This window comes from Dermacentor silvarum, chromosome 5 (genome assembly GCF_013339745.2).
Source record: "Dermacentor silvarum isolate Dsil-2018 chromosome 5, BIME_Dsil_1.4, whole genome shotgun sequence".
NCBI classification, from domain to species: domain Eukaryota; kingdom Metazoa; phylum Arthropoda; class Arachnida; order Ixodida; family Ixodidae; genus Dermacentor; species Dermacentor silvarum.
The window spans coordinates 38,273,365-38,293,148 of record NC_051158.1 but is presented as its reverse complement, the minus strand read 5'-3'; the positions used below and the strand labels follow the sequence as shown (position 1 = coordinate 38,293,148).

The 19,784-nt window shown below is 46.1% G+C and overlaps 1 protein-coding gene across 1 annotated transcript in view; it reads right to left on the bottom strand.

The window, feature by feature from the left end:
- Positions 1-19,784, bottom strand: part of LOC119453290 (unconventional myosin-XV-like) — a 130,951-nt gene that overhangs the window by 57,721 nt on the left and 53,446 nt on the right. The window contains 3 exon segments of the mRNA XM_037715322.2: positions 646-730; positions 1,943-2,118; positions 5,862-5,985. Coding sequence (XP_037571250.1) covers positions 646-730; positions 1,943-2,118; positions 5,862-5,985 — 385 coding nt within the window.

Here is a 19,784-nt window from a genome sequence, read left to right as displayed (position 1 = left end):
AGGCAAGCTGCCAGTATTAACCTATAGGTCCGGAACTGCGAGTATAAGAAAGCGACTTGAGAAGGTGAGATTACGTTGGGTTGGATTACGTTTAGTTATGTAAGCTGCCACTACTACCCAGAGGGCTGAAACTTTGAGGAAAACATAAAATCTTTAAGAGAAGTTAAGGACCACACAACGATCTATGGAAGAAAAAATAGTGGATGCAACGTAAAAAGAAAGGAAGAAGGCTGAATTTATCACACAGAAGACTGATTTTAGCTGATATTCTGGTTGAGGTTCGGAGTCCGAAGTGACGTTGAGCAGGTCGTGTAATGCGAATAGCGGGTCCCCGTTGCACTGCTAGAGCAACATAATGGGATGCCAGAGGAAGTGGAATGCAGAACATTTCCAGTTATAAAATGGCCGTCGGCTGACGAATGACGGGGATATTTGTCTGCTGACCACTTGCACGATCTGACAGCAATATGACTTCAAGCCCTGGCGGTCGACTTATTCCAGACTGATGGTGCGCCTCTTGGTATTCGATTTATCCTCAAAGACTGTGAAGTTAGAGCTTAGACTGTTCTTTTACATCACGAGACAATCAGACCACTACAAAGTCGGCCTCACTACACGAAAGATGGAGCCGTCTAAAACACTCACCTTGTCGTATTCCCTCTTCTGCCGCAGCATCCTGTAATTGGCCTGAGCCCGGATGACGCCTCGTCGGATTGTCCGGTAGCGGCTCCTGCAGAAAACGACAGTGTTTGCCGCATCTTTAGGGAACTGAAAGTTTCTTCTTGAGCAGCGCGCCGAATTTAAGGAGGTATTAAAATGAAGTTGCTTGGCCGAATCAGACAGACCAATATTTGTCTCGCACTCCGTCGTACATACTGCATCGAAAAGCAATGAAATCGCTTCAACGCTGCTTTGAAGACGCTGGCATTTGCGACGAATATCGAGTCCACGGCATCGTGTGTGCCTCATTCTTGCATCTGAGAATTCTGTGGTACATTGTGTACCACAGACATTCGCGTACTTCGTTACGACAAGAACTTTTCGAAAGAGACGTTTACTCTTAGCACTGCTGCATATTCTTCTGTTTTACTTAGGTATCGCCGAATGCCATAATTTCTATTATTTAATTCTATATTATTATTCTATTGAAAAGGGGTAGCCGTCCCCAGCAAAAGGCGACAACTCCTTTATTTCTATCTCAATAAATAAAAACAAAAAAACTAATCAATACTGTTCGAAGCTGTCGCGTTCGAATACAACTTTATATCACAAAAGCCTTCCATGGGCAGAAGCGCTCGCGACAAACAGTTCTCACATTTTCACATGGCGGCACTCTGATATTCCTGACGCTGGACTGGTTTCAGAGCACAGGGAACCTCCAGGCCTCTAAAACTACTCTATACGTCCAAAACAGACCATCTCAGGTGAGCGAAAACACCGGCTCACGGTAACATGTCCCAGCTGGCGGACAGCACTTCGGCCTGAGAAATTTCTCGACATATATTGCTGGAATTCTTGGACAACCGTCAAGCTACTTACCGCATCTTTCTGCGCGGGGCACTGTCCCTATTCCGGTTCTGCTGTATGTCCGTATTCCGGGTAATAATAATAATTGCAAAAGCTAGGAAACACAGACAGACGGATAAATAGACAGACAAGACGAGACAAGACGACACAGACAGGTAGACATATATAGATCGACATAAGACAGATACACATAGAGAAATAATTTGACAAACATACGGAAAGACACGCAGAAATTGATAGGTAGATACGCATTAGCCAGACAGGAAGACACAAATGGCTCAATGAATGAATGAATGATGCGTTCTGCTTTTCAAACAACAACCACACATGATTGAGACATCAACTGGGAATCCTTTTCTGAATGATCAGGCATCTTTCGACGTTTCACGCGATACGCTAGATGGGTTCCACGTACCTTGCGGCGTATCCACGATACGCGGCCTGGATTCGCAGCGCGGCTCCGCGCATGGCCGTGTACTGCCTTCGGGCCAGATAGCCTCGCACGTGGCGCTGGATGACCACGATGGAGGCGCGCAGGAGAGCCACGCGTTCTTGCTCCAAGTACTGCTCCAGTGCTTCGCGCACAAACACCTGTGGATGCGACAGGAACAAGACACAGCGCATGCAGCTTGCACCCTTTCCTACTAATTCAAACGGGCTCTGATATAAGAGGCAGCTTCAGTACGGGAGCTCCTACCTAAGTACATCATCATCATCATCATCATCATCATCATCATCATCATCATCATCATCATCATCATCATCATCAGCCTATATTTATGTCCACTGCAGGACGAAGGCCTCTCCCTGCGATCTCCAATTACCCTGTCTTGCGCTAGCGTATTCCAAATTGCGGGGTCCGCGGTAATATGTTAAACACAGTCGAAAGCTACTTGTCTAACCGCACGTTTCGCGTAAGAGTGGGCAATGTTTTATCTAGAACATTCACCCAGGAGGCTGGTGTGCCACAAGGGGGCGTGCTTAGTTGCACACTCTTTATTGTAAAAATGAACTCCCTGTATACAGTTATTCCACGCAGCATGTTTTATTCTGTGTATGTTGATGATGTACAGATAGGTTTCAAATCATGCAACATTGCTATCTGCGAACGACAGGTACAGCTTGGATTAAACAAACTGTCTAAATGGGCTGATGTAAATGGGTTCAAAATAAACGCACAGAAAAGTACATGCATACTCTTCTCAAACAAAAGAGGCGTGACACCGGTACCAAATCTCACGATCAATCGAGAGGAACTATCCGTGAGCAGTGAGCATAAATTCCTGGGAATAATTCTAGACTCGAAGCTTACCTTTATCCCCCATCTTAAATATTTGAAGGCAAGGTGTCTGAAGACGATGAACCTTTTAAAAATTTTGTCGCGCGCAACATGGGGTAGTGACCGAAAATGCCTACTGAACTTGTACAACAGTCTTGTCCGATCACGCCTTGATTACGGGGCTATAATTTATAATTCCGCAACGCCAAGTGCATTAAAAATTCTAGACCCCGTTCACCATCTGGGCATCCGCCTCGCGACCGGTGCTTTCCGAACAAGTCCGATCCAGAGCCTCTACGTAGAGTCGAATCAGTGGTCACTTCATCTGCAGCGTTCATATAGTAGTTTTACATATTTTCTTAGAGTACACGCGAACATTGAACATCCCTCTTATTCAACCATAAACGACATGACCACTGCCACACTCTTCGAAAATCGACCGGCATCGAGAAAACCGTTCTCTTTGCGTGTGAGGAATCTTAGTGAGGAAATGGGTGTTCCGTTGCTTGAACACTGTCTTATGGCTCCAGCGAAACTGTTACCGCCGTGGCAGTGGCAGCTCATAGAGTGTGACACATCATTCGTGGAGGTCACTAAGCACGCACCAGAGGCACATATCAAAATGCATTTCCTTGAACTCCAGTCCAAGTACACATGCACAGAGTTTTATACAGACGCTTCTAAGTCACGTGACGGGGTGTCGTATGCAGCCGTCGGCCCATCCTTCTCGGAATCCGGTGTACTCCACCCGGAAGCAAGTATCTTTACGGCTGAGGCATATGCTTTATTGTCAGCTGTGAGGCATATAAGGAAATCTAAACTTCAAAAATCAATCATATTTACAGACTCTCTAAGTGTCGTAAACGCTTTAAAGTCACCCTGTAAACAGAAAAATCCTACACTCATTGAGCTCTATTCCGTACTGTGTAGAGCATATGTATCTAACCAGCATATCATTATATGCTGGGTGCCTGGCCATAGAAACATTGAGGGTAATGTGCTAGCTGACCGAATGGCTACGTCAATAACATCGCACGCTACTAATCCTACAGCTGCTGTTTCTGCAACAGATTTGAAACATTTCTTCCGTAAGAAATTGCGAAGCCATTGGCAACGTCTGTGGGATGCACAAACAAATAATAAGCTTCACTTGATCAAGCCACAGTTAGGTTTCTGGCCCCCCGTAACGAAAACACGATGAACTGATGTCCTATTCTGTCGTCTCAGAATAGGTCATACATTTGGCACCCATAGTTTTTTGTTAACCGGGGATGAACTACCAACCTGTGGTAGATGTGGTAAGAGGCTAACCGTCCTCCACGTTCTCCTGGAGTGTCGGGATTCCGAAGCAGATAGAAAAAAACATTTCCCTTTAGCTTACCGCTATCATGTCCCTCTGCATCCCAGTATGTTTCTTGGTGAGGAACCACTGTTTAGCACTAAAGCAGTCCTCGCTTTCTTAAATGACGTGGTACTGAATATTGTAAGCCCAACAAATTCATAGCGCATCCTCTCTCCAGAGGATGCCGCTGTGATGGTAGTTTTGTATAAGCACATGCCTCCAGGCCCTTGTGATTCAAGGGCTCTGTTTAGGCAGTAGTGCTTCTTTCCAACTACTACATCTTAAATATTTTAAATATCGTGTCATTCTTTGTCAGTGCATTCTTCATTTCATAGTACACCTCATTAGTCATTGCCATGATTTTAGTGCATGTATATTTTACGCATTTTACAGCGATTATTTTTAGGCCCCTTTACAGCCACACTTCATCTACTTCTCAGATTGATCGCTCCACTGCACACTCACAAACACTGGCATGGCGCTCTTTGGCCATAACTGGCCCTTGCGCCATAAAACACCACACATCATCATCATCATCATCATCATTCCAAATTGCGCCTGCGAATTTCCTAACTTCATCATCAGTACATGGGAACCGAGAAATCGTTTTTCTTGGCAACCACTGCTCCGGTATCGATTAGCTTTGTAGCAGTGAAATGAAAGAAATATAATATCTAGTGGCTGTAGAAAGATTTTTTTAGGCCTTCAGTAGTTTTATGAAAAATGTTGGAAATGGCATAATTAAAAGAAAGATAGAACTGAAGTATCAAGCTTACAACTCTAACTCAGCAATAAAATATGCTATCACACTTATGCATACCAAATCTAATAATACAATTAAAGCGGACAAAATTGGTGTGTCATACACCACTATGAAATATATACCACTAGTTTGTAGGCAGTGTTTTTGCAAAACTCTCCCTCGTAAACATTGTAACAATTTCACGTAAGATGCAAATTCATAAATCGAATTTGTTCGCTTCACGAAATTTGTAAACGTCGTGCTTCATTTATTTTTAAACTGACCAATTTGCAACAAGCTTGTCATAAACTTCAGGGCATAAATCAAAATTCGGTTTCCTAGGGTCAACATAAAATTTAAATTTCTCTCTCAAGCGCAACAAATCCACAAATTTTATTCAAATCAGTGCAGCTGTTATCCCATGAGAACATTTCTGCGTTTTACATGCATTTGAATATGGAAATCGGAGTTAGCCTTGAGCTAAAGCTTCCTCTTAAAACAAACTTTGCAGTCCTATAAGGACACGAAATACAACGCCGCCCTAAATTTCCCGCACCAATTCGTCGTGACGTTCCGAATTTTTACAGCGTCTTATCGGTTTTTGTTAATCGTTTATTGACAGACAAGAACTACAGAGTGTTCAACGAACGAGAGGTCTAACTAGCCAATTTCGAGAACAGTGCTTGGCTACGAAACGGCCCAAATGGCGAGGAAACATATCAAAACCTGCGACGTCAACAAGGTTGGCATTTGCGCGAGCTGGCACAAATCCACAGTGAAGTAGTACAGACAAGGACCGAGAAGAAATTTGAGTGCTTGTGGTGTAAATTCTTTTTCGAGCTTGCCTCACACGCTACTTTCATTTCTTTATGAACCGGTGACGTCAGACTGGACACTCATGCCCCAGATTACGCACACAGATGTAAAAGCGCATCAATATATTCGTTAAGTGTGCTTAAAACGACGCCTACCTTCGTGGTTCCCAGCTGGAAGGCGTCTGATAGCGCGGAGGGCACCTGATCCAGCACTGCCCGGCACACGTCCTTGGCAGACGCGCCCCGGGCCAAACGGTTGGGGGGCACCAGACATCGATACCTGCAAAGATTGACGTCGCAAGACATATGACGACATACTCCCACAGAAAAGTAGACATAAAGTCATGCAGACGTCAATCACGTTCTTGTCGCGCGTATGAAACGGAACGTCGCATTCCGAACATTTGTAGCAGCTCTGGCATCAGTGCCATTACCGCCGGCAGTTTCCGTGCCAAAACTGACAGTGTCAGTGCTACAGTGACAATGGCAAATTAGCAGTGTCAGTGGCATACTGCGAGCGTTGTCGCTATACTGGCAGTGGTAGAGCAAAACTGGCATTGTATGTGTTCATTAGCTAGAACAGTGTCCCTGCCACATTGGTGGTGGATAATGCCAAACTGGCAGTGTAAGTGCCAAATTGGCAATGTTAATGCCACAACGGGAGAGGTGTTGTGAAATTTTCAGCGTGCAGTGCCAATCTGACAGTTTCAGCAACAAACTGGCATCGTCTGTGCATAACCAGCAGAGCCAGTGCCACACTGGCCGTGTAAAAGTGGCTGTATTATTGTCATGGCAGCCTTGGTTAATGCGAAACTGACAGTGTCAGTGCCCCACAGTGGTAACGCTAAACTGGCCGCGTCAATGCCACAATGGCAGTGTCAATGTAAAATTGGCAGTGCCAGTGGCAAACTTACAATTTCAGCACCCAACTGGCAGCGTCACGGTCAAACTCGCAATGCCAGTGCTGCACCAACAGCGTGAAACTGGCAATGTTATAGCCATAGTGTCTGTTGTAATGCCAAACTGACAATGTCAGTGCCACAATGCAGTGGTAGTAGCAAACTCGCAACAGGAGTTCAATATATCCAAAGGCAACCAGGCTCTCATGTAAATAGTCCTAAAAATTTGAACGCTGGAGACATTCCACGCGAACCAAGATGAAACACAAAAAAAAAGAAAAGAAAAAGAAAGCCATAAGACGAACCCAAATGATGTACGCCAAATCTTTTTGATTGAGAAAACGCTAGACATTGTATAAATCATGGTCAGAGGAAGTCAAACAACCGCTGATAACAGCGCTAGCGCGATCTCTACGTCCATCCGGGCACTCAAACGGGAAGATCGGGGCATCGTAGCGAGAGCAAGACGATATCACCTGGGAAACCAGTCAAAAGTTAAGAAAATGCGTTCTCTGGCCCCCAACCCACTGTACAGGACCACATTACAATTATATGGACACTCAAAAGCAGATTTCTGCCGTCGGCGTCGCCGTCGCCGTAGCCGTCGCCGTCGCCGTAGCCGTCGCCGTCGCCGTGAGGTTCCGTATGACGTCAATGGAGATGAAATCGTCGCCGCGGGCCGAACGCTGTATGTGCGAGTGAAAGGGCGCGAGGGACGCGCGCTTTCACGGGGAGTGAACGCACGGCGCTGGTGGTAAGTGGTTCTTGAGGGAAAGGGAAAGGTTGGCGCTATCTTCTGCAGCCCTTGAGGGAGCACGGCTCAGCGCCCACGGCGCTGAGCCGTGCTCCCTCAAGGGCTGCAGAAGATAGCGCCAACCTTTCCCTTTGCTGCGGCACCAAGTGCTTATTTATATCAGAGGCTCCGGCAACAGTCACCAACGCCGCACGCATTTTGAGCGAACGCGGGCAAAACGCCGACTGCGTCGACAACAGTTCTGCGTGTTGCCGGTGCTGCTGCATGTCCAAGTTTATACAGCTGATAAAGCTGCTATCATTACTCCGTATAGCTCTCTTCAAATTTGCTATCGCAATTGATGCTTCGCCTTTCAGGTGAAACTGCGACAACTTTTTTTTTAGCTTTCTCTTTAACAGCTGCCCAACAACAGCCACGACAGATACATGATTTGTGGATACAATACAACTGTTGCACTGGGTATACGCGGACCTCCGTTACCTACTGGCTAGCATGTTTTGGACTGGCGCCTCCCGTTAATTTGTGAACAGGAAGCAGGACAAATCGAATAAACAGAAGCAGACTATACTGTAAGATTAAGATGACGGCCCGACGCTGGCTAGGGCCAGTTCCTTTACCTCTGTTTTCAACGCCTTGACAACAGCCGTAAACAATGGCGGCATTAGCAAGAATCACAGCAGCAGTAACGATAGGTAGTGTGAGAATCTTTCTCACGCAAGGAATCATCGCGAAGAGGGCACAGCTGACGAGCACCAAACGTCAAGTCAAAGGAGGTACAAAGAAACAGGCGCTCTCGCGCAAAAGCAAAGCACACCGCCTTGGCTGCGCACGGAAGGTGAGAGTCGGGGAATCCTGCCACAAATAATTGCATCGCCGTGAAAGGGGAAGTCGACGATTAGAGGGAGAGGAGGAAGTAATGGACGCGCGGGAAACGGAAGAAGACGACGAGACAAAAGAAAAGTGCATTAAAAAGATATCATGTCCGAAAAAGGAAGAAACACAGAGAAAGAAACTCTTTCGGTCAGCCCTGTTGGTGGCGCGGTGCTTTTCTTAGCTGCAGGAGCCGAAATTTCGACCGGCGCGCAGAAGAAAAGCGTTGCTTGCAAGCGTTAAGCAGGAGCCGACGTACAGGTCGCTGCGGCGAAATTAAAACAAGTCTCTCGGGTCAACGAAGCTTGCATGCACGTGAGCGTAGACAGTTTACCCTCCGTATGTGGGACAATGATGGGGGAACCCGGTTGAACTGTCTGTTTTGGTTGTGAGCCCAAGCACCAAGGCATCGACACTACAACGTGTCAGACGACATTAAAACAACAGCACACACATTTTTTTTTTTTTTTTTTTGCTCCTACGGCTTTGTTTTTGGTTTGTTTCTTGCGGAAAGAAGTGCAGCGTTTACACACGTACACTGCCCTCGGTACTTACTCTGGCTACTTAAATGAAGGGTGGAAATGTTTAAAAGAAGGGTGGAAGTGCTCAGAGGAAGAAAAACAAAAGCTATATAGCCCAGAGAAAGAACGCCCAGCAAAAAGGAGCAATAGCTTTTTTTTTTTTTTCAGCAACTACGCAACGACCAGATCAACCTATATGGTCTACGCCCCAAAGCGACATACGGGCTATGAAAGGCACAGCAGTGAAGGTGCTCCCGATCAATTTTGACCACCTGTGGCTATTTAACTAGCGCATAAATCTAAACTAACAGGCGCACATAAATTTACCGAGCACCCTTATGGTGCTGGGTAAGTGTACGCGCGTCATGCTCACCCATTAAGGGTGCTGGGTGAGCCACCCTTACCTCTAAGGGATCAGATATAATCGTTGAGGGAGACAAAGCTTTTCTTTTTTGGCGACTTTTTGTGGCAAGTAAACGTCATGGTAGCAGCGACAGGCAGCACGAACACTGCACCAAAATAAACCTTTGCAGCTATCGCTGTGGAAACTCCCGTGTCAGATACTTCGGTGCTCACCGAGCGGTCAGAATTAGAGCACTGCACGGGCCTGATTTTTCGGCCCGAGCCCAGCCCGGGCCCGCTTTACGAGGCCCGAGCCCAGCCCGGGCCCGTAATACAAAGCCCGAGCCCGGCCCGGGCCCGAGCGTACATGACCGAGACCAGCCCGGGCCCGGCCCGGGCCCGTGGTTCCAAGCCCGGGCCCGACCCGGGCCCGTGTTACTGAGCCCGGGCCCGGCCCGGGCCCGGGCGTTCATTACTAAGCTTAGCTAGGGCCTGCGTGTGCATGACCAGGCCCGGCCTGTAAGAAAAAAGTCCTTTTTTTTACTTACAGATTGTACCGTATCTGTCAGCCTCACCTGCTCGAGGTTTAATCAGCTGCAGTATATAAGGCCGAAATCTCTGTTTCTCCCACGGGAACATCAGTAATCCGGCCCATTGCCTGTGCTACTATTTTTCTGGTGGTGCGCATGTACTTACCTTGATTTGTACGATATGGTTCTATGATGTCATTTAGCATGCAAATATACAGGGCGTTTCATTTTAGCTGAACCAAATTTTTAAAGATTGCCTGTGGCAGATAGCACAGTTACAATCCTTGATCTAAATGAGGCGGCCATTACTTCCCCGAGAAATCAAAACGCCTAATTGAAGAATTAACATAATTACGCTAATTAACGTTTTAATTAATTATTTCATGGGACATCTTTCAATCCACTAATTATATCCGCCGAGTTCGCAAGGCGTATCCACTTGGAACGAATTCTCAGGACTAAACCAGTTTCGAGATAATAATTTTCAAAGTGTCCGACGAAATCAATCAAATCAAATCAATTTATCGTCCAGTTTACATGCTGGACGGTCATTTTGGACTAAAAGCTACACATGTAGCTTGACATGACCCGAAAGACCACACATGCAAAATAATTCACATATATTTCCAGCTATCGCTGGAATTCCTCATAGACGAAATAGCTATGAATGGAAAGGCAAATAATATTTGCGTAACGGCGAGTTAACAGAATTGGAAAAGTTTTAACAGAATGCATTTTAAACAACACTACAATAACAATACTAGCTATACGAAACAACGCAGCACCAGCTATACAACATAGCATTAGACTGAATTTTACAAGATCAACATTTGCTAAGAAAACGAAACAGGATTTACATTATATACTCAGAACCATACAGAAAGGCAGAATAAGAATTACATCAGATACATTACAAGTGACCAAAGTGTCAGCTGAGTTCCTTCTTACTGAAATTACCGCCATTTTTGTATCTGTGGAAAGTGAATGGTAGGTCATGTATTAACCACTGATGCTTATAGAGTGTTCTGAAGTATGGAATTGACAATATTTCAGGATTTCTTGTGTTCACCTTAATGCGACGACGCTCTAAGGAGGCTAATTGTTTTTTGTAGTTACAAGCTGATTCTGACATGGATGGCCTAATGGATGGTAAAAACGCCTACTTGAATATTTAACATAATTACGCAAATTAACTTTTTAATTAATTATTTCATGGGACATCTTTCAATCCACTAATTATATCCGCCGAGTTCGCAAGGCGTATCCACTTGGAACGAATTCTCAGGACTAAACCAGTTTCGAGATAATAATTTTCAAAGTGTCCGACGAAATCAATCAAATCAAATCAATTTATCGTCCAGTTTACATGCTGGACGGTCATTTTGGACTAAAAGCTACACATGTAGCTTGACATGACCCGAAAGACCACACATGCAAAATAATTCACATATATTTCCAGCTATCGCTGGAATTCCTCATAGACGAAATAGCTATGAATGGAAAGGCAAATAATATTTGCGTAACGGCGAGTTAACAGAATTGGAAAAGTTTTAACAGAATGCATTTTAAACAACACTACAATAACAATACTAGCTATACAAAACAACGCAGCACCAGCTATACAACATAGCATTAGACTGAATTTTACAAGATCAACATTTGCTAAGAAAACGAAACAGGATTTACATTATATACTCAGAACCATACAGAAAGGCAGAATAAGAATCACATCAGATACATTACAAGTGACCAAAGTGTCAGCTGAGTTCCTTCTTACTGAAATTACCGCCATTTTTGTATCTGTGGAAAGTGAATGGTAGGTCATGTATTAACGACTGATGCTTATAGAGTGTTCTGAAGTATGGAATTGACAATATTTCAGGATTTCTTGTGTTCGCCTTAATGCGACGACGCTCTAAGGAGGCTAATTGTTTTTTGTAGTTACAAGCTAATTCTGACATGGATGGCCTAATGGATGGTAAAAACGCCTACTTGAATATTTAACATAATTACGCAAATTAACTTTTTAATTATTTTACGGCACATCTTTCAATCTACGAATTATAGCCGCTGAGTTCGCAAGGCGTATCCACTTGGAACGAATTCTCAGGACTGAACCAGTTTCGAGATATTAATTTTCAATATGCCCGACAAAATTCATGGGCGTTCCAATTAACTTTTTGAGGAAAACGCTGTTTTATGCATTGAAGCAAAAAGTAACTGGCCTTAGCGCTAAAATAATGCCATATTATCGACACTGGTAATAGTGCGATCGCAAAAGCGGTAGCATGGAAATGGTTTGAGGAGTGGTTCTTTGTATAATTTATTTTTCCTTACGCGGAAACAATGTTCGTTTTTGCGGAAAAGGAAAAAAACAAATTAGCGTAGCTTGCACTGGCTGCGCAATGCTAAAGAGACAGCGGAGATGATGGGCACCTAGCTAGTCCTGGCTTCTGGACTAGACTAAGCACTACCAAGTCATCCCCAGCATTTCCCGGAATTTATTTATTATTGATTGATTATCGATTAGCTATTGATTGGCTATTGATTGTCTATTGCAAGATATTGGCCACGTATTTGGGATAGGCTAACCACTACCAAGTTATCGGAATTTATTGATTATTGATCCATTATCGATTAGCTATTGATTGGCTGCCGATTGGCTATCGTAAGGTATTGGCCACGTATTTGGGCTAGGCTGAGCACTACCAAGTCATCCCCAGCATTTTCGGGAATTTATTGATTATTGATCGATTATCGACTAGCTATTGATTGGCTATCAATTGCCTATCGATAGGCAATTAGTCCCCACCATTCTTAGCTAGACTTATCCAGGATCAGCTTCGCTACTTAACAGGTGTATGTGCCATTGCGCTCGGACCCTTTCTGCACTACTGCCAGGATCGGCCCACATTTTTGGATTCAGCGGACACATTAGGCCCGGCTGAAACAGCTCCGCTATTAAAAATGAGAACTTCATCTGTTTTACTATTTTCTTTGATAAGATATAGTCATCTGATAAGATATACAGTCAAGAGAGCGGTGTGGATCTGAGAACAAACGGGGATAACCGATATTCTAATTGACATTGAGCGGAAAAAATGGAGCTGGGCAGGCCATGTAATGCGTAGGATGGATAACCGATGGACCATTAGAGCTACAGAATGGATACCAAGAGAAGCGAAGCGCAGTCCAGGACGACAGAAAACTAGGTGGGGTGATGAAGTTAGGAAATTCGCAGGCGCAAATTGGAATCAGCTAGCGCAAGACAGGGTTAATTGGAGATCGCAGGGAGAGGCCTTCGTCCTGCAGTGGACATAAATACAAGCTGATGGTGATGCTGACAGTCACCTTGCACGTGTCACTTCAGCTTGGCACAGAATGCATTGAACCATGCAATGCATAACGGTCGCGTGTGCTCGAAGGCCTAGTTAGGCCCTTCAATGAGCGGGCCCGAGTCTGGCCCGGGCCCGTGGCTTCAAGCCCGAGCCCGGCCCGGGCCCGTGGCCTCAAGCCCGAGCCCGGCCCGGGCCCGCGGCTATAAGCCCGGGCCCGGCCCGAGCCCGCCGACAAAACGATTCGGACGGCCCGGCCCGGCCCGCGGGCCGGGCCGGGCCCGGGCTTTCGGGCCGGCCCGGGCCTGTGCAGTGCTCTAGTCAGAATTATTACACAGTTTTCAACCACGGCTCCTCTCATCGCTCATGTAGTCTGAGTCGCTGTGAGGTACAGTAATTTTTTTAAAGCATTTAGTGTACTGTTGTTAGCCATGAAACAAGAACCAGAACCCTTGCGTACCAAACTTTTACTGTGCATAGGTGCGTTTTCTTTTTGCATTCCTGCCTAATCTGAATGCGGCGGCTGCTCTCGTGATTTTTCCTTAGACTTCGTGCTCAGGAGCGCGACGTCATAACCATTGAGCTACCACGAGGGTTACGATTGAGTGCATCGGCGATTGATTCCGTTTCTGCCTGAAGCAAGCCTGAAGAGTTTTGTTACTTTAGTACACCGGGTTTGACAAGGCTTATTGGTTGAAAAGAAAAAAAAAACGAAATCTAGCGCACGAAGCGGCGAAGCACTTGCGTACAATACAAAAACAAAAGCAATGGAAGTAGAACGAAAGCTTGTAGAAAAGCAACATAACTATTCTCGATGAACAATTAACAACAGCAGCAGCAGCTAAGAGCACATTACGAGTGGCGAACCCCAAACAGTCCCTGACCCTGTACCCACACACAGCCGATCGGCGGCACGGCCTCCCTATATACCAAAGCAACTCGGACTCACGTTCCTCCCTGCAGTCGCTTGCGTGACACCCTCTTGGAGTTCTTCCGTCGTATCCTCGTCACTTGCACTAGAAACACTTCGGTCCGTTCGAGGCGCACGCTCTTGCATTTCAACAGCCTGCTTTCCACGCAACTGAACAGACTGCTCATCGTTGGTGCCAGCTAGCTTCAACCAGTCACTATGGCCACCGCACGACCGGCCATACGCACGGGTCTCACAGCGAAGCGTTGCTCCTCAAACCCCACACGTATTCACTTCGATGAGTGTTCCGCCAAGACAGACCGGGAAGAGTTATCGGGATACTAGAGTAGTCGATGTTCTGATGCGATGCTGCTTCTGGGCGTCTGTCAACACCATTTGAAAAAATGGCGACATCTAAAGGGGTCCGTCCATCACAGAGTGGAGATATAACACTTGTAGGCTGTCAAACATATGGCACTGGCTACAAGCAGGAACGATGCGTTTATACAATCATTTCATAATGTTCCACACACGCACATGTGTTTTACTACCCCTGGACGAAGCTAGGACCGTTCTTGAAGATCGAAGGCAAAGGACAGTACTTGAACACCGAAGGCATAACTCCAAGGATAGCAGCGTAGGAGAAGACAGCATCGCATGCACGAAGTTTTCATTCAGCTGCCGGATAGAGATGGCGATGAAGGTATGCGATCACGCATGAAGCAAGCGAAGTTTACGCAATACAAGCAAGCGAGAGCACGTCACCGACTGTGTTACTGCAAACTCTGTTTGACGTCAACTTAATGTCTGTGGACCGAGTTGGTACGCAACCCGTAAATTTGCAGTCAGGCGCTGCAACAGTGGAAATAGGCTCTCGCGTCTATAAACAAATTGCATCTTTCGCTAGCGGTAACATCATGCCAATATAACAAAAGCCGTCCCTTACGCAACGAGATTACTTTCACAACCGTTCAAACCATTTCGCTTTGGAGTCGACCGGCGAGTCATTACAGCTTGTAAAATACACGAGGCAACGAATTGTTCGGCGTCAAATGTGCTTTCCAAGAAATAAGCAAGACGCAAGTACGAACACAATGCACTGAAAGTCTAGCAGTGAACGTGAAGGCATGGAAAAAAAAATGGACAGATGCGACAGTTGCCGCCTCCTACGCACAGGGAGGGGTAGGAAAGATGTCACTCTATTACGACACTAGAGGAAGATGAAATTACATATACATCTTGTAACAGAATGACCTTGGAAACTCAGACAGGCTTATAGCACAAGCCATCGGGACGGATACTTTTCGACCTCCTTTCGTTCACCGGAACGTTGACCTCCACAACACAGACGTGTTGATCCTCGGGATACCAAAGGTGCGGCAGGTTTCAGCCCACCAGAAAATTTTGGCATTCTACGCACGTCATGGCGGAAGAATCTTATGGTTAACACCAGTTATTCCGAGGCGTCCACTCCGCTGACGAGCGTTAACCCAGTGCGAAGGAATCGCTATCCATCTCCGAACCATGCCACGTTCAGCTGAAGGGCCCATCAAGGAAAACTACAATCACAGTCACCGGCACATTTATCCCCAAAGTCGCGCCTGTTTTCTGAGATATCCAGCAGACATCATTGTGTTAGAACAGAGCACCACGTTGCCTGCCATTCGAAAGTCACTTTAACGACGACACCTGCGGGAAAAAGGGAAAGGGAAAAGGGGGGAGGGCGGTGGAACGATCATCCACCAATACTTCTGTCTTCGAAATCGTCAAGCCGACCTCGCTGCTCAAAGTCATGGGACCACTACACTATACGTTCAAAAGTCAGACCTACGAGAGAGACTTGAGGAAGCCGAGCGTGGAACGGCTATCTACCAAATATATCCAAGAGACCTCGCTTCTCAAGTCCGTGGCACAGCTTGTCATTCGAAAGTTCCGAAGGTGAGAGCTGTAGACTCCGAGGACGGAGAACGGTCAGCCGCCGGCACGTCTTCCTTCTTCAACGATCTCGTGGCTAAAACGCTCATCAATGAGTCCTGTGGTACCCGAGGCGAGAGAACAGTTATCCACGGACACGCCGGTCTTCGAAGATTATCAAGGTATCTCGCATCCCAGGGTAACAGAACACACCTTGTCATCCATTTCAAGAGTCACGTCGGACAAACCACGTAGAACGAAAACGTCGATGGCGCGCACCGTCAACATCACCTTCCTGGTCCACGCTTGCATGCAGCCACTCTTCTTCGCGAAGATCGAGATTGACCGAACGGTACACTATAGCTCACGACCACGACGGCATCTGCGTCAACAATAGCCGAGCCGAAATGGTGGAGTACCGGAGGAGGGGTCGAACTGGGCGAGTGTGACCCTCAGTGAGAAAGAGGGAAAGAGAGCGAGAAAGCGTAGCAGCGGTGAAGAAAAAGGAAGAAGAAGACGGCGACGACGCTCCGTAATGTGGAGCTGTGTGCGCGCGACGGTTGCCCACCGCGTCGGAGAAAAAAAAGACAAGAAAAGAAACAATGCGCGGGCCAACAAACTAACAAATACAAACAAACAGAGCGTGCACGCGGCCACCCCGATGCCGGGTTGTTTCCGGGTTCCGCACCGGCTCGGTGCGAGTGTCGTCTTCTCACGAACGCTCCGGTGCCCGCGATTAACCACCCAGCGTTACGGCGTCCCACCGGTGGCGGGATAATCCGTGCCCGAGGAGGACCACGGGCGATGGTGGGGAGGCCGTCGCCGCGCGCTTCTCTTCGGAGATTGTTCTGGGATGCGAGGTGATGTGCTGACGGTGAAAGAGAGGGGGCTAGTTCGGGCGGTTGGTCTTCCCGCAGACTGCGTCACTAATGAACGTTTCGTGTAAATGCGGCTGAGAAAGGATGTTGAGAAACTTTCTTTTTGGTTTCCAATCCCAAAACGAAGACTCGACGCTTTTTGAAGCGCACTTCGACCGTGAAGTGAAGATTCCCACAGGGTAAAACAGCTCCGTTTATTCGCGTTTCTTTTTTTTTTTTTTTCTCGTAGGAAAAGCAGCTGCAGTTTCACCCTTCCTGTCCCACACTATTGTTTCATTTTTTTTTTGCTTTATGGGACATACGAAGCAAATTAGCGTCTTCTTTGATGGGAGGAAGAGTGGGTAGCCCGATGTTTCTGGCAGCAGAGACGTGAGATAATTCTGGCACCCTTGTTGTGAATATGAACCTAGAAAAGAAAAAAAAATCGGCTCAACAATTGCGAGTTGGAAGAAACTGCGACACGGACCAACGAGTGAAAGGTGTTTGCCGCTTTCCTGTTCGCGGGAAGAGAGATCCTGCAGTAGCGTAGGTAACGTAGCGAGGATTCGCAGATGTTTTCATTCGACCACAGAGGACATCACGCAATGCGAGCTTCTCAACCGGAAAAATGCAACGGAGATAAATCAAGACGGAGGAAATCGGCTGAGAGAAAATCAAAGAGGTTGGTTTGAGAAAAAAGTCGTGTAGCTTGCTAACAAAATCAACACGTCACACAGTACTTGCAACACAGTACGGTAATTACGCCTACAACACAGAGTATTGGTGCCAGCGACGACTTTTATTGCGACAGCAGTTAGAAGGACACTAAAGAGAAAATAATACGAGCTGTATATAGGTGCTGTCCAAATCCACGCCACTGCGACGGCGCCCTCGAAGTAACGGAAACTAGTCTCGAAGGCTGCGCTTTTGCTGATTACATGCGCCGAAAGCGACCGCTGGAGCCGGAAACCAGGTCATGGCGGCCATGTTTCGAATACCACCTATTAGTAACTTTCCCTACTACAATGCTAAATAAGCACGTCTTACTGTGTGAAGAGCTTTAGTAAGCAGTCAGACTAACTGAAGGGTGAAAATGTAGTTATTATCAAGGTCAGAAAAAAAATACAATGTTACTAACGAATTTGGAGAAACAAATTTCAGTGAAATGAATACTGATCTGATAGGTAGAATAAAGTTACAATAATTAACAGGGTAATCGTCTTGTTTCTGTTAAAAATTGAAACACTGCGCAACAAACGTCTCTGTGACAATAGCCGAGGGTGGAGGCCCCAAATGATAATAATACTGGTGTATTTAATCTTAATCCAATTTTGCAGAGTGGAGCTTCAAGTAATATCTTTCTTTGGTTTTAATAACGTCGGCATGATAAAAAGTAGTGGTCTATTGTTTCAATTTCCTTACAATTTTGGCACAAAGGGGACATCGTCAGACCAGCTCTATGTAAATAGAAATTCAATTCCGGGATGCGACAGCGTAATTTGGAGAATGTAACTTCTAACTGCCGAGAAGGACACCACTGATTATTGCAGCCAAAACCGAGATGCTGAAAGTCTGTAGATGGGATCAGCGATAATTTGCTTAAGTCATTTCGTAGGCAAAACGTTCTGAATCTCGATGCAGTGACGTAAGCTGTATCCGGTAAAATATGAAGCACAGGTCCATTTAAAGATGTTCTGGCTAATAAATCTGCCATTTCGTTTATATATAAACCGCAGTGTCCAGGAACCCAGAGCAAATTAATTTTTTGTAACGTTGTAGGGACAAAATTTTGAAACACATTTAAGATAGTTGTATTCGCTGCCGAGGAAAGCGACACACATACCGACCGAGAGTCTGTTACTACGACCGCTGATAATTGATTCGGGGGTAGTTTGCGCAGTGCTAAAGCAATCGCCAATAATTCTGCTATGAAAATAGTCGTGTAATCCGGAAGGCGAATAGAAAAGGACCAACTAAGAGAAGGAGAAAAGATGCCTACGCCAGCCTTTTCGTCTAACATTGAAGCGTCAGTGGCTATTATATTGTTTGTTTCCTGGTGAGAGAGGTAATCTTGCAATTGGTCATTTAAATATTGGAGTGGCATTAGTTTAGCATTCGAGGGGAAAATATCGTCAAATTCAATTTGGAGGTTCAATGAACTTGCGGTCATTCTCGCATCTTAATCGTCGTCGGCAAGCCACGTCTACGTCATCAGCCCTTGCCGTATGGCGAATAACAGCCCAACTTTTTTGAACACCAACGCTGAGATTATAACCGACCTTCCAGCGGCAATGTGCAGCTAGGAGATGCGTTATAGCGCGGCCTTGGCCACGTGTGTCGAGTTTTGCACGTCCACACAGACTCAGAGAGTGGTCGCGTCTGTGAATGGTGTTTCGGTGGTCAGACCCAGCAACACTCTAGTGAACGACGACGACATTAGTTGTGTACTTCGCAAAGTTGTTCTCGAGGAGATGGCGGCGTCCGCTGGCTGGGCTGGCCTTCAGCTGTCGCAGCAATTGAGTTCACAACCGGAACGATCACTCATGTATGTTTATTTATTTAGTTATTTATTTATTTATTTTGAACCTACCGCTATTTATTTCGAACCAATCAGCTTGCGAACATTAAATTATACACTATCTCATGTTTTCACACAAACGCATGTAATTTCTTTTGCTGAAAAGTTTCGCAGTGGCTGCGCGTTATGTGAGCCTTTTCCCCCACAAGTTTCGGAGCAACCTGTGCGCCTGATCCAAACAGTCACCAAGCCGCCCGCACAGGTCGCCGTTGAAGTTTCGTTGCTCCAAAGGCTCGGAGGTTCACGGGAGGCGATCTTATATTCACGCTCCAGAGATTCCAATCGCCAGTAGCACTAGGGGAACCTTACAGCAGGGCTTAGCAGAGCAGTCGGAGCTCTAATGGTACATTAGAGTGCTCGAAATCGAGTGCTCCGAACACATTCGGCTGGTTCTTTCAGAGTTTTTTTTTTTTTTTTTTTTTTTTTTTTTTTTTAACGTGTGCGGTCAGAGCGCATGGAGGCACTCACACTTACGACCTGGGAGCGCGACCAAGATCTGGCGGAGTTCCGGTCAACACATGCAAGTTGGGCGAGTTGTTAGGTTAACCTTTTTTAGGTATATGTGCAAC